General features: G+C 52.5%; 3 protein-coding genes across 3 annotated transcripts in view; 1 reads left to right on the top strand and 2 right to left on the bottom strand.

Annotated features, from left to right (window-relative positions):
- The window catches only part of Dnajc17 (DnaJ heat shock protein family (Hsp40) member C17), a 36,035-nt gene extending 26,983 nt beyond the window's left edge, over nt 1-9,052 (top strand). The window contains exons 7-11 of the mRNA XM_021156283.3: nt 405-448; nt 819-896; nt 1,410-1,490; nt 1,914-2,024; nt 8,880-9,052. Of these exons, the coding sequence (XP_021011942.1) occupies nt 405-448; nt 819-896; nt 1,410-1,490; nt 1,914-2,024; nt 8,880-8,999 (434 nt within the window). The 3' untranslated portion in view covers nt 9,000-9,052. The remainder of the gene's footprint in view (nt 1-404; nt 449-818; nt 897-1,409; nt 1,491-1,913; nt 2,025-8,879) is intronic.
- CUNH15orf62 (chromosome unknown C15orf62 homolog) lies at nt 5,991-7,032 on the bottom strand. Its single transcript, XM_021156284.3, has one exon. The coding sequence runs from the start codon at nt 6,603-6,605 to the stop codon at nt 6,060-6,062; it is 546 nt and encodes a 181-aa protein (XP_021011943.1). The 5' UTR covers nt 6,606-7,032; the 3' UTR covers nt 5,991-6,059.
- Nucleotides 9,053-9,173: 121 nt separating the features above from the next.
- On the bottom strand, nt 9,174-14,030 carry Gchfr (GTP cyclohydrolase I feedback regulator). Its single transcript, XM_021155757.3, has 3 exons — nt 13,811-14,030; nt 11,962-12,056; nt 9,174-9,618 (listed from the first exon to the last, which is right to left on the bottom strand). Exons 1-3 carry the CDS (start codon nt 13,844-13,846, stop codon nt 9,495-9,497), a joined length of 255 nt encoding a protein of 84 aa, XP_021011416.1. The 5' UTR covers nt 13,847-14,030; the 3' UTR covers nt 9,174-9,494.
- Nucleotides 14,031-14,367: the final 337 nt, after the last annotated feature.

Below are 14,367 nucleotides of genomic sequence, written 5' to 3' on the forward strand. Positions count from 1 at the left end.
AATAGTACATACTAATGTAAAATATTTGAGACTAGTAGGTCCACCTTCTATCCTACCTTTCTGTATCCCCCCACTCCTTTTCACAATTCTCCTTTCCCCCTTCATCCCCCTATCAGGGAAAGGCCTTGGGGAACCTGGCCTCCGAGGAGCTGAACGGCCTGTGGCTGCCTCAGACCCTAGCATGTGTTCCTAGCTTTCATTTGCAAGACTAACAGGCGACCTTCCTGAAGGGGCTGAACAGGCTACCCAGGAGTCTAGCTTCCCCATGAGACCCTTTACCAGGACAGGGCAGGCATTACCCTTGGACATGAAGAGCCTGTATAGGGCAGTCCTCCAGCTTGGGGCCACCTCTTTTGGGAGACCTTGAACTCTGAAGTTTTACTTCTTTCCCCAATATTTTCTAGGAAGAACAGAAAATACTGAAGGCAAAGGAACCCCCAAACTAAAGGTGAGTGGGTAGTATCTGATCACAGTGCGGCACCTCTCAGCAAGAACGGGTGCTTCCCTATGGGTAACTACCCATCCGTCCAACATCCCGGGCCTGGACCGGGCGGACCCTAGGTCTGCTTCTCAGAGCTCGCCACACCAAGTGGCTGTAACGTTGGCAGGTGTGGGCAGGGCATCCTCAAAAGCCATTTGAGATGGGTACTTATAGTGCACAGCATCAGCAAGACTGATCAGGCTGCTTCTCCGTTTCCACAGGGAGCATGGCCTGGCCGGTCTAAATTGCCAGAGTCTGGAGAGCAGCAGGGCGTCTGCTTAGAGTGGCAGGCTCGCTTGTGCGTCCGGTATGACTGATGCTGATATTGTCTTTGTAGCTAAAGTGGAAGTGCAAGAAGGAGGATGAGTCCCAAGGTGGCTACTCCAGAGATGTCCTCCTGAGGCTTTTACAGAAGGTATGCTCCTGGGACATCTGCCACCTCCTGTCTCTCAGTCCAGAGAGCCCAATTCCCTGAACATCACCTTTCTTCCTGGCTCATAACTGTGGATAAGTCTAGAGACTGCCCTAGGCCAGTGCTCCTATCATCGAGTAATCATATACCCCCCTGGTCCGCTCTCATTCCCTGCCTCAGCCTAGCCCTTTCCTTGAAGCATAGCCTTAGCTGGCTGTGCTGGGGGAGAAGAGGTGGCTGTCGGGTATGAAATCCCCTCAGCATCCCTGCTTTCAGAGGTTGAGATGGCTGTGCTGTGTGCTAGCCTAGGTCTCAGCTGGGCTGTGTGCTAGCCTAGCCTAGGGCTCAGTGCTCTGCCCATCTCACCTTTGCTGTTCTTTGTACCGTGGAAAAGGAAAACAACTTCTTTTCCTCTTCAGTCTTGCTCCTCTGGGTCCCTAGAAATAATTGGGCTGTAGCCTAATGGGCTATGCTGTATGTCCAGTTATACTTACTGTGGTTCTCTTGTTCCCACAGTATGGGGAGGTTCTCAACCTGGTACTTTCCAGAAAGAAGGCAGGCAATGCCATAGTGGAGTTTGCAACTGTCAGAGCTGCGGTGAGTGGGGTATGGAGCTTGGGGGCACTGGCAGTCCTGTCATTCTGAGTAGGAGCCCAACTTAATGGGTCCTCCTGATTGGGTGACCCACACTGCTAGTGGATCTTTAGGCCAGCTTAAGAGTTGAATCTCCCCCAAAGGTCTCCTGGTTTCAAGATTGGGTGGGAAAATGCTCTGGCTAATTATATTCTGGCTGCTCCATACCACACCTTCCACCCTGCACCAGCATGGCCTCCCCACCCTGGTGCATCTCCTCCACACTCCCACTGGGTCAGAACTTTAGTGTACCACTGTGTGCAGGTTGCTGAGGTTGCTCAGCTCTGCTTAGAGGATTAGAATGCTGGTTTTAGTCTTTCTGTGGGCTAGAAAGAGCCCCTTAGACCTGGATTGGATGGGACAGAGACTGGACACTCTGTTTGGCAGGAGCTGGCTGTCAGAAATGAAGTGGGCCTGGCTGACAACCCTCTGAAGGTTTCCTGGTTGGAGGGACAGCCCCAGAGCACAGTGGACCCTGGCCCCCCAGGACTGTCAAAGGTAAAAGTCAGGAGTCACCCAGCTGGGTCTGCTTGGGCCTCTTGTGCTCCACTTTCATGCTCTGTCTGTCCAAGTCTGTATAAGAGTAGAATGGGGTGGGGGTGGGCTGGGTTCACCAGCTCAGGCAGGAGGCTGACTCCCTGTTCATTCCTTTGCTCTCTGAGTACCAGAGGACCCTAGCCTACATTATTTCTCTTTTTTTGCTCTCCTCCGCCCTCTCCCCCCCTTTCTAGCATTGGGATCAAACCCAGGGCCCCGCTCATAATTAACCCACTCTCTACTACTGAAGTACACCTCCAAGGCTGCATAAAAGTTGGCCTTTGCTTATCCTTCATGTGTGTCTCCTGATGGAGCCCTAATCTGTACAAAGAGGACTTTGTTCTTGGGCATGGTGTGAAGGATTTTAGTTTAGGAACCCAGTGTTGGGTGAAGAGGCAGAAGGCAAGCAGCTGGAGCAATGGTTTTCCCAGAACTGTTTTCCAGCTCTGTCTCCAACTTCCCACTCACAAACTGACTCTAGGAAATAACATCAAGTCCCATGTTGAACCTGGGGTGCTATATCTGGAACCCCACTTGTGAAGTGCTAGCTTTCTAGCGACAGTGGGCCTGGGGCAGCCTCGCAGTCCCTAGAACACCATGACTTGTTCACTCCGCCCTCCTTGGTCCAGTTTTTTAGCCTGACTGCAGAGGTTGGAGCATGGACGCCTTTCGCTCCTGTTGGAGGGACGATTGCTTTGGGGCAGGAGCTTTTCCCTTCTCTGAAACCGCCTGCGTACCTGTCCACGTGTCCACAGCTTCTCAGAGAGTTATCAGGATGCCTGCCTGAGAGATCGGAGCCTTTGGGGGAGTGTGTCAGTCTTAGTTACCTTTCTATTGCTGTGACAGTTTGGTCACCAGGACCAAGGCAACTTAGAAAGCCTTTAATTAGGGGGGTTCCAAGAGGTTGTAGAGTCCATGACCATTACTGTAGGGAGCATGGCAGCAGGCAGGTAGGCAGGACACTAGAATAGTGGCTGAGAGCTTACATGCTGAAATAACCACAGGGCAAGGAGAGAGCTAACTGAAACTTCAGAGCCTGACCTCAGTGACATGCCTCCTCTCACAGGGCTCCACCTGCTAATTCTTTCCAAACAGTTCCACCAACTGGGGACAAGCATTCAAACATCTGAGTCTATGGTGGCCATTGTCACTCAGTGTCCCAGGTCCTAATGGAGAAGGGACATGAAATGGTGTAGAGGTCAGCCCAGGATCCTGTAGCTGCCTTTGCTACTCTGTGGGTTTTTTCTTCCATCCTTCCCCAGCCCTTTTCTTCCACCCTTTCAACCCTCTAATAGTAGATGGAGAAAAAAAGGGAAGAGAGGAAAGGAAAGAGATCCCTGACTAGGGGCACCAAGAGACTTCGTCAGTCAGGATAGCGCATTTCTTTTCCTTAATGTTTGTTATTTGTGCAAGACTACTTAACAAACCACCATGCCTCTCGGGGCCCAGAATATATACTATATACTCTTTAAAAAGGCCCCAGAATTCCAAATGTGACACAGTTGCAGAAACTATCTGCAGCTGGCACAACCACGCCCCTGCTAGAGCACAAGCGGCATAGTCAGCTGTGGACAGTCGGGGCAACCCCATGCCACGGGGGGTTAAAGTGAAAGCATAGTCAGATTTCTGTGCTTTTTAAAAAGAAACCAAAGTTCTCACTACAAGATCCTAGCTTAAAAGAAGCCTCATTCCCCACTAGAAAGTTTCAGCATTTCACATCCAAGACCATACTCTGTAGGACATATTATAAAAACCTTTATTGGTTGCCTCCTGTTTCCAGAGGAGGCTTGAAGCTGGGTACCTCTGCACAGGAACAGGAAAGAGAGATGTCACAGATGTGGATTTGTCAGGCAGTGTGTGTCACAGCTTCCTTTACCCTTCTTTCACACTTGAGTGACCTGGAGGCCAGACCCACATGGTCCAGTGCTTCTGGGCTCTGGATTCAGATGTGACCCAGCCACAGGGCAGGGGAGTAGCAAGTTTGTAGCCTTGCCCTGTCTTGGGCCTGGAGGAGGATCCTGGAGCCTGTTGGTGTTGCATTGTCCTTTCTCTGATCTGGTTAGCCCTGTACTGTTCCTGCAGCCTTTCCCAGAGGCTCCACGTACAGTGCCTGTGGAAGTTCCCAGAGCACTCCTTTGCAGCTGCTGGTTCCAGGAGCTCCTTCCACTTGAGTACTGGGATCGCTTGCTTACAGATCTGTGGGCAGTTTGAGTCTCATGCTGTGTTTGCTAATGATGTTAGGCCTTTCCCCTGCATTTTCCTGTCTACCTCTCCTGCTGTCAGCCCCTCCTTCATGTGCAGCCTAGAGCTGGCAACTTTCCTTCCTTACCCAGCTTCTGATGGTTACACACTGTGTCTGGCCAGCGCCATCCAGGGGACTTTGGTCTAACAGTGTCGGTGTTTATGCTCTGTCATCCAGTATAGTAGCCATCAGTCGGATGTGGCTGTTGATTTAAAATGTGCCTAAGTGGGCTGGGGAGATGGCTCAGCAATTAAGAACACATACTGCTCTTCTAGAGGCCCTGAGTTCAATTCCTAGCACCCACATCAGGTGGCTCACAACTGCCTGTAACTCTAGCTCCAGGGGCATTCAACACCTTTGCCCTCTGCATGTACCTGTATATACTTGTTTGTGTGTGTGCACACACACACAAACACACACATAATTAAGATTTTTTTTTTTTTTTTTTTTTTTTGGTTTTTTGAGACAGGGTTTCTCTGTGTAGCCCTGGCTGTTCTGGAACTCACTCTGTAGACCAGGCTGGCCTCGAACTCAGAAATCCGCCTGCCTCTGCCTCCCGAGTGCTGGGATTAAAGGCGTGCGCCACCACGCCCGGCTAAGAATAATTTTTAAAAACATCTTTAAAATGTGGCTGGCATGTGACTCATTTAGGTAGAGTACTTGCTTAGCATACATGAAACCCTGGATTTGATCCCCAGTGTCTAATAAAAAAACCTGGGTTTGATCTCTCTCTCTCTCTCTCTCACACACACACACACACACACACACACACACACACACGAGTAATCCCAGGCTCCGGAGGTGGAGGTGGGAGGATCAGAAGTTCAAGGCCACCCTCACTACATATGAGACTTCATCTCAAAAACAAACAAATAAAAATTTGCTAGGATGAAAAATAACTGAAATTTTTTTAGTGTTTGTGTCTGGATGGTGTGTCTGTGTGTCTGTGAGTCTCTGTGTGTGTGTGTGTCTGTGTGTATCTGTGTATGTGAAGTGGAGGTCACAGGTTGATTTCAGATGTTTTTCTCAATTGTTCTCTGTGTTTTATTTTCTGAGGCAGTCTCTCTTGCTGGGCCTGGACTGTGCCAATTTGGCAACCTAACCATCCAGCTGCCCCTGGGATCCCTAGCTTCTCCATCCTGAGCACCAGCATTCCAGATGGGCAAGCATCCCTGCCTGCCTTTTATACTCGGGTACTGGAGGTCTAAACTCAGGCCCTCCTGCTTGCATAGCAAGCACTGTATCCACTGAGCCATTCCTCAGCCTCTGGACCTGACTTCTCAGTTTGCTTTTCCTTCATTAAACAGTCCTGCGCAGTAAGTGGTAACTTGTTATTCCTGCCTCTCCGACCTCCCCACTTTCCTTTCGTCTCAGTTAGACTGTCCTGTGACTTTCTGTTGACGTGGTCTTTAGAGGCTGCTCTGCCCAGTCTGAGTCCTATTTCCTGGCTCGCCCCTGTGCCGCCTGTCTCTCCACTGACCTCTGACTGGTTCCTGTGGTTGCAGGTTGGAGTTTCCTTTTCCTGGTCTCTCCAGCTTCCTTCAGGACTCCTGCCAGAAAGTGACTCCCATACATTCCCAGCTGGCTTTTGCCCCTTCACTTTGGGCGACTTGAAGGATTGGTCAGCAGCCAGAGGGCAGGGAGAACTGTGGCTTCCAGTCCCCACCTGTTCTTTAGTCCACATTGTACCTTCCTCGCCTGGGTCCACAGGCGCCACTCCTCCAGTCACCCCAGTTCTCACTACCCTCACCAGGTTAGAAGTGGGGCTCGCTTGGGAATTGCTCCTTTAGAATCTGCAGAACTTCTTCCAGAAGTGAGAGCCCCAGGTCCACTTTGAAGGAGAGGAAAGGGTCACTGAGGTCCGGAGTAGGTGTCCTCGGGAAGTGGGGAGTGTCCGAAAGGCCCTCCTCTGAGCACTGGTGAAGCGGCCCTGTCAGGGAGATTGCTGAAGGCAGGGTGGCCGAGTAGCCAGCTGTGTAGCTTGCTGGGGGCTCCAGAATGTTGGGGCAGCTGGAGCTCTCTCGGTAGAGGCGTGGGGGCTTGGGTGGGGCCAGTAGGGTGGCTCGGGGATGCTCATCCCCCCACAAGGGCAGACGCCGTCCATCTGGCCTCCCTTGCAGTTCTCGGATGACTTCCCGGTTGCTGTACTCCTCGTGGTCACCACCAGCAGTGCTGGCCTGGCTAAGTATGCTGCCCTGTCGCTGCAGTCTCCGTGGCCGCCCCAGGGTGATTCGCTTGAAAAAGGAGGCATTGCGGAAGGAGCCTTTCCGCCAGGTCTCCATGGAGCTCCTGAGAGTCATCTAGTGGGTCTGGCATCTGAGAAGCCCCACAAAGGGGCTCAGTAGCAGCAGGTGACCTTTTTGCTAGGGTGCTGAATGCCAGGAACCAGAGGGACACCCTTCAAGGGCTAGCAGCAGAGGCTGTGCGTTTCTGCTCAGGGTGGTCCTTCTCTTGTTTGCCTCTTGGGTGGTGAGAGAAGACTAGCAGGAGGAAGGTTGTCTAGGAGACAGAGACAGCACTGCGAGCTCCCACCTGGAGAGCCTGGCTGTAGAAAACCCCAAAGGAAGTAGCAGTACTCACAGGGCAGAAGGGCAGGACAAGGCTGAGGGCTGGTGGGCAGGCAGGCAGCAGCTCTCTCTGCTGGTCCCTGGCATGTGTCTCGATCTCCTGGCCGGTGTAGGACTGTGCTCTCTCTGCCAGCATCTGGGGACTCTGATTAGTGGCTTGGCTGTTTGTGCCAGCGTGTGGTAGAGATGTGTTTTGTTTTCAGCTGACTCAGTCAGGTGGGAAGCTGGTTTCGTGCTCTGAGGTAATTGCAGCATCTACAGGCTGGGATTGGGGCAGCTGTGACCAACACCCCACGGCAGTAGGACGCTTCAGATTCCTCTGGGGACTGGTCTGGGGACAGCCCTGCTTGGTGTGTCACCAGGTTACTTCCTTTCTAGTCAGTGCTCTGCCACTGTGACCTCAGTGGGCCTGCTTGGCTCCCTAGCCCCAGATGTCTCTGGGAGGAGCCCAGGGAGGTAGTGCTAATTGAAAGGCAGCTTTTGGAACAATTGCTAGGGAAGAAAGAGAGGAGACCTGCTGGTGTGGGTGACTCAGCCCCCAGGATGGATGACAAGCTCTCATTAGCCAGGCCACAGGAATGGTGGAGAAGGATGTGGAGGGTGTGTTAGCGGGGAACAGCCCCATGCCTGTACAGGGCTCGCTCCTCCCAAGGTGCTGGGGGCATGCCAGGGGTGACTTGAAGTTTTCTTGGACGAGCAAGATAAACCTGGGGAAAGAGCACTGCCCTCTCCCACAGCTGAGACATCAATATGGCTGCTCAGCGCCCTTCTTTCTTCTTCACCAGCAGAAGCCAGTGCCCTGCTGCTCCTAGGATGCCCCAGCCTTTCCCTCTGGCTCATGGGCCTCATTTGGGGACCTTCTTATGGGTGGGACCAGGACGGTGAGGCTGCCAGGAGTTGCCAGTGGTTGGAGGGAGGGTGGCTGGTAGGGGTATTATTTCTAGAGGGGAGGAATAAGGGGAGGGGACCAGGCTGTATATCACTTCCTCTTTATCTGTACACCTTTACTACAAACAAGTGCACCAGGGACTGGCAGCCTAATCTCAGCCACTCCCATCTTATTCCCTGGGTCATTGACTTCCAAGCCTTCTGTGGGAGGGCAGCAGTGTGGGGTGCCCCCTGCAGGACACCATGCTTGCAACTCCTAATCTGGCTTGCCTCCATGCAACTGTGATGGGTTTCCCAGCCTCTAATCAGCTACAGGATCACAGCTGATTAGAGAGGTGGGCAACCCATCAGAGTCGCATCTGATATCACAGCTCCAGCCGTGCTGAGGGAGGAATTGCTCTGATTCATAGTGCTTGCTGCCCTTGACAGACAGTGGCCTTGGCAGTACAGTGCTCTGTCCTAAGGCTGCTTCACTTCCCACAGCCGTGCTCATTGTAGTCTTCCTCAGTCCCCTGCACAGCTGTCAAGATCATAAAAGAAAGCCAGGGGCCCTGCGCTGTGTCTTTATGAGGCAAGCTGGGCTCATGCTTGCTCTTCTCTTCTTCTAGATTTATGGTCCTTTGAGGCCGTGTGTGGGTCAGGGCCCCCTTTTGTATCCTCAGCAGAAGCCAGACCACGAGGGCCGGTCTGTGTCCAGCAGAGCCTGGGGATCCCAGCACCACAAACATCCTCTGTTGGAAACCTGCCAGGCAGAAGCCATGGGCGGAGGGAAAGAGATAAAGGGCGGAGAGGAAATGAAGGGGGAGGGCCAGGCCAGCACAGGGAGAGTGATTGACAAGGAAGGACTCTACTAGAGCAGGATATGGGAAGCTGTGTGTCCTGGGTAAAGGGAGTTTGTGGGGAGCTTGCAGGGAGCTGATGGAGAAGCAGCCTGGGGGGCACAGGCCTGCTTTCTCTGAAGGTTCCTGGAGGAGCTGGAATCCAAGATGTCTGGGTCCTTCCCTTCCTCTGCCCTTCCCTCCTTTGCTTTTAGACTTGGCTCTGTCTTGGCCCCATACTGAGTCTGTAATCTGTGGAGCTGTACCCTCATGTCCTAACTCCTGTCTCTTCTGTCCCCAGGGCTCAGTGCTGTCAGAAAGGGACTATGAGAGTCTTGTTATGATGCGCATGCGCCAGGCAGCTGAGCGCCAGCAGCTGATCGCCCAGATGCAGCAGGAAGATGAGGGGCAGCCCACGTAGCCCCGGCTCCAGCCTTCCCACCCCACACCCTTTCTGAATCATCACCAATAAACTTTTTTAAAAACAGTCTACTTTTCTTCCCCTTGGGCTGGGCTCTATCTGCAAGGGCTTCTTCCATGGATGGGGATAGGCAGTAGAGAATGGTGCATCTCAAGAGTCACTGCACAACAGAACTGAGGAACAACCACTTGTGAGAGCCCTTTATTGGCTTGGATTAGCTGTGTAGGATCCAGGGACTGTCCTCAGGTTGGCTTGCCTTCAGCACGTGGCCTACAGCAAGAGCCAGGGTCAGGCCTAGCTGGGGGAAGCTGAAAGCTCCAGGGCAAGAACCTGCTGTGCCCAACCAGCTGGAGAGAGGTCCCTGAGGCTGTTCACAGCCCACCAGTGTTGGGCAAGGGAGTTGACAATTTGGAAAGAGATAGGCAGCGCAAACAGTGATGCAAGGATGTGGGCAGGGCACATGGCGGTCTCTGTGCACAGGTCAGCTCAAGCAGGTCATTCCTTGTGCAGACACCACACCAGCGTCTGGCCCACCCCTGTCATGCTCAGCACCCGGAAGCCCTTGCATTCCAGCTTGTCCAGTACTATGCGAGGAGGGTCGTTGACGTAGTATTCGTAACTGGAAAGAGACCAGGAAAGTGTCATGAGGTCATACGGGGCAAGCACCCATACGAAGCTATCGTCTACTCAGTGCCAGGCCAGGCGAAGTGCACAGCCCCTGTCCTGTTCCTTGCTCCACACTTGTTTTCTCTCAGCAGTGTGAGGAAAACACCATTACTCTTCCTGAGGACACATGTGAGAACAGGCTGGTCAGCTCTGCCTGCCTTGAGTAGCAGGCCCCAGGGGAGCCTTGCAACTGCTGAGTGATGTTAGTCTTCTCTGAGTAGCCTGCCCTCTGTGGCTCTGGTTGTCCTGCAATCCTGGAGCTGCAGATACGGGTAGCGCCTGGATCCATCTGCCATTTGCTGTCACAGAGAAAGTTTGATTCGCCTGGGTTTGTAAAGAGCATGAAGCAGATAAGGGGCCCAAACCCCAAGCTTGGCATCTTGAAGCAAATGTCTAATGGCAAGAGATGCCAGTGGCTCCTCTGTGCCTTGACCAAGGGGTTGGGATCTGTTTGTCTCCTCTCTTCCCCCAACCCCCCCTTTTTTTTCCTGGTTTTTCGAGACAGGGTTTCTCTGTGCAGTCCTAGCTGTCCTGGAACTCCCTCTGTAGACCAAACTGTCCTCAAACTCAGAAATCCGCCTGCCTCTGCCTCCCAAGTGCTGGGATTAAAGGCGTGCGCCACCACTGTCTGGCTCTCTCTTCCCTTCTTGCACTTGGGTCTCTGACAGTTCTCAGGATCTGTGAACCCACTCGGTGCTTCTCCCGCAATAGTAGGGAGGGTATGGTGGTTTGAACAAGAATCACCCTACAGGCTCCTATGTTTGAATGCTTGGTCCCTAATTGGTGAAACTGCTTTGGAAAGGATTAAAAGGTGTGGCCTTGTTGGAGGTGTGTCTCTGGGGGTGGGCTTTTAACTCTGAAAAGGCCATACCAGGCCTAGTGTCTACCTTCTGTGTGTAGATTAGATAAGTCCTCAGCTCCTGACCCAGTGTTATACCAGGCCTAGTGTCTACCTTCTGTGTGTAGATTAGATAAGTCCTCAGCTCCTGACCCAGTGTTATACCAGGCCTAGTGTCTACCTTCTGTGTGTGGATTAGATAAGTCCTCAGCTCCTGACCCAGTGTTATACCAGGCCTAGTGTCTACCTTCTGTGTGTAGATTAGATAAGTCCTCAGCTCCTGACCCAGTGTTATGCTGCCATGCTCCCTGCCATTTTGGTTATGGGCTCACTCAATGCAAGCCCCCAAATAAGTGCTTTCTTTTTTAAGTTGTTTGATGGCTCCAGTGAAAATAGCCCGCCCTATAGGCTCATATATGTGAATGCTTAGTTACCAGGGAATGGAACTATCTGAGAAGAATTAGAACAGTAGTTCCAACCTGTAGGTCATGACCCCTGGGGGGTGTCAAATGACCCTTTCACTGGGGTCTCAGATACACTGCATATCAGATATTTACATTATGATTCATAAGTGCAGTGAAATTACAATTATGAAGTAGCAACAGAATAATTTTATGGTTGGGGTCATCACAACATGAGGAACTGTATTAAAGGGTCTCAGCACTAGGAAGGTTGAGAACTGGATTAGAAGGACTGGGAGGTGTGACCTTGGAGGAAATGAGTCACTGGGTATGGGCTTTGAGGTTTCAAAAGTACTACATGCCAGGCCCAGTTTCTCTCTCTCTCTCTTTCTCTCTCTCTCTCTCTCTCTTTCTCTTTCACACTCTCTCTCTCTCTCTCCCTCTCCCCCCACTTCTCTCTCTCCTGCTGCCTGCAGATCAGGATATAAAGCTCTCAGCTCCTGCCCCAGAGCCTGTCTGCCTGCTGCCATTCTCCCCACCATGTCTGTCATGGACTAAACCTCTAACTCTGCTTGGTCATGGCGTCTCTCCACAGCAGTAGAACACTAAGACAGGGTGAGGAAGCAGAAAGGGAAGCAGTCGTGTTTAGCCACAGAGATGATGGGAAGGAGCCTGAGGGGAAGGGGCCAAGTGCCTTGGCAGCCAGGAGCTCAAAAGAGGACCCAGGTGTCCTGTTTTTGGGGCTGGGCTCTGTCACTCAGCTAGGCCTTCAAGGTGAAGCTTGTCTTTGTTGATGGGACCCAATTTTGAGCGGGGAGGACAAGGCAAGAACAGTTGGTTTCCAGAGCCCCTGGGACAGGCTGCCCCAGACTTCCACTAAGGATAAGCTGTTTGTGGAGAAAGGCCGGGAAACTCTCTCTGGTGATCTGTGGGGGCCTGAGGATGAGCAAGCCCTCCAGGGGCTGTTGCCCTCTGGGCTTGATGGCTGTATGAAGGGGAAAGCAGAAGAGGACCCTGCCAGGGAGAAAAGAAAGTGTGCAAGGATGCCACTACTTACAAGTTGTTTCCCAAGACACTTCTCTTGGAGGCCCCCAGGTGCTGCATCAGCTCTGGATCCGAGTGTTCATCACCCACCATGGTGGGGCCCACCTCCTGCAAGGAAAGCCATAGTAGCTGCTTAGCTGGGTGGCAGACAGATGTGCACAGTTCCACTTCTCTTCCCCTCCCCACTGGCCCCAGGAAGCTCTAGGTGAAGGGGAGGTGGTAATGAAGGTCAGTTAAGGTGGAACACAACTGAGAGGGGAGCACAGTGGGTCCTTCCTGACTTCCCAAAAGGCTGCCTTGTTGCCTCTGAACACTGCCTATTAGTGCTTTCAAGCCAGGTACTACCAGCCAGGTTTCCTGTGTATTGGCATCACTTGGAGAATGAAGGAAATGAGAACATGTATCCACATAAAATTTTGTACAGAGGCAGGTAAACCTCCCAAGTTACAACTGACACCAAAATAAGAAACAAACCAACAAGAAAAACATATGTTCCTAGCAGAACTACTCATAACAGCCTAAAGGCAGAAAAGACACAATACAATGTGGCAAGCCGGTGATGGAGCACACCTTTGATGTCAGTATTCGGGAGACAGAGGCAGGTGGATCTCTTGAGTTCGAGGCCAACTTGGTCTACATAGTTCCAGGACAGATGGGCCTACACAGGGAAATCCTGTCTTGAACTCCCGCCCCCCAAAGAACTCCCCCAAAAGAAACAAACAGGCAGACAGACAGACAAACAGACAACAAAACCTCCATAATTTAAGAGAACCAAGCCAGGTAGGACATGCCTGGTGGGACATGCCTATAATCCCAGTAATTGGGAAGCAAGGCTAGCCTCCAATACATAACAAACTGAGGCCAGTCTGTGTTACATGAGACCCTGTCACACACATACACAAAACTTGGAAAGAGGGCTAGTGAGATGGCTCAGCATGTAAGAGCACTGACTGCTCTTCCAAAGGTCCTGAGTTCAAATCTCACATGGTAGTTCGCAACCACCTGCAATGAAATCTGACACCCTCTTCTGGTGCATCTGAATACAGCTACAGTGTACTGATTTATAATAAATAAATCTCTGGGCTTGAGTGAGCAGGGTTGACTGGCGCAAGCAGAGGTCCTAAATTCAATTCCCAACAACCACATGAAGGCTCATAACCATCTGTACAGCTACAGTATACCCATATACATAAAATAAATAAATAAAACTCTAAAAAATGAAAGAAAGAAAACTTGGAAAGAATTTTTAAAAATTGAGGAAGAAGAGAGGTGAAAGTGCCCAGCAATCTAGATTTCAACAACTGAACAGGTTTTCACGGCCCTTTGGGTATTGTCAAGACCTCTCCTGTTTCATGCTGAGCCCACTACTCCTGGCTATCTATCCCCTGGGAGCTAGATTTGTGCCCACCGCTGGGCATTGGAATAGGGTGGGGTAGCGCGCCCAGCTGTTTAGCTGTGGGAGGGGACATCAGGTATCCTTTGAAAGGGGATTTGAGGAGACTTATAAAGCAGCCAGTACCACCTCCCTCCCACGCCCCCCGGAAACTTCACCTAGAGAAGCGTGAACTCAGACCCCCGCGTGGTGCTTTCCACCTCTAGCCCGAGTTCTCTCCGCTTCAGAAGGAGCCCTGCCTGGAGGGGGCTACAGGTGAGCCGCTGTGCGCGCAGCTTAGCGTTTGGCGTGCGGGCCCTGGCTGCAGCGCTGGTGAAGCGGGTCGTGGGTATCCCCGCGGAACTCCCTGCCCACCCAGTCGCCTGACCCTGCCTGGTGTCCGCGCCGCAGGGGCGTGGTAGGTTGGTTGCGGGACCATCAGGGAAGTCTCTTAGAGTGGTTGTCGCAGTTACCCACTCCAGGTACTCACCATACGGATCTGAGTGCTGATGAGCAGATAGGGCATGGTGCGTGGCTGGGGCTGCCCGCGACCACAGTCCCGTTACTCCCTGCTCTGTCCGCGGGCGGCGCTTGGCAGCCGTGCGGACACTGCACGAGCCAATCAGGAGCGCGCGCCGCAATCCCGCCGCCCCAGAGACCTGGAAGCGGGCGTGTCCCCGCGGACTTCACTAGCAGTTGTGGCCATGGCGTCCAGGGTGCCTGTCGCCCCTTTGCCCTCTTCCTGCAATACCTCCATGCTCAGGCTCCAAAGTCCGGCGGATGCCAGTCGGTTTCAGCCTGTCCCTACAACGTAGCAGAGCGAAAACTGCGCTGCGGACCAAAGGGAAGCGGGGACTGCGTGTCCTCACCAGGACGCGTGCCTTGAGAACTTAAGGGCACGAGGCGAGGCTAGACGCGAGTGTCAGGTCCTGGGCAGTTCTGCGTCCTGGGGTCTGTCATTTTCAAGTGTGGCTGCGGGTCCTTGCATGCCTATGGCCCTGCAAATTAAGTCTGTGCATCATCTGCACTCTTGGCTGGGTGCCAGTC

The sequence above is a fragment of the Mus caroli genome, unplaced genomic scaffold, assembly GCF_978045245.1.
Source record: "Mus caroli unplaced genomic scaffold, Mus_caroli_1 scaffold_2, whole genome shotgun sequence".
NCBI lineage: Eukaryota > Metazoa > Chordata > Mammalia > Rodentia > Muridae > Mus > Mus caroli.

Coding starts and splice junctions, on each gene's coding strand:
- CUNH15orf62 (XM_021156284.3), bottom strand. CDS start 6,605: ATGACTCTCAGGAGCTCCATGGAGACCTGGCGGAAAGGCTCCTTCCGC.
- Gchfr (XM_021155757.3), bottom strand. CDS start 13,846: ATGCCCTATCTGCTCATCAGCACTCAGATCCGTATG. Junction 12,057..13,810: donor TCAGCACTCAGATCCGTATG/GTGAGTACCTGG, acceptor CTTTCCTTGCAG/GAGGTGGGCCCCACCATGGT. Junction 9,619..11,961: donor AGTGTCTTGGGAAACAACTT/GTAAGTAGTGGC, acceptor GTCTCTTTCCAG/TTACGAATACTACGTCAACG.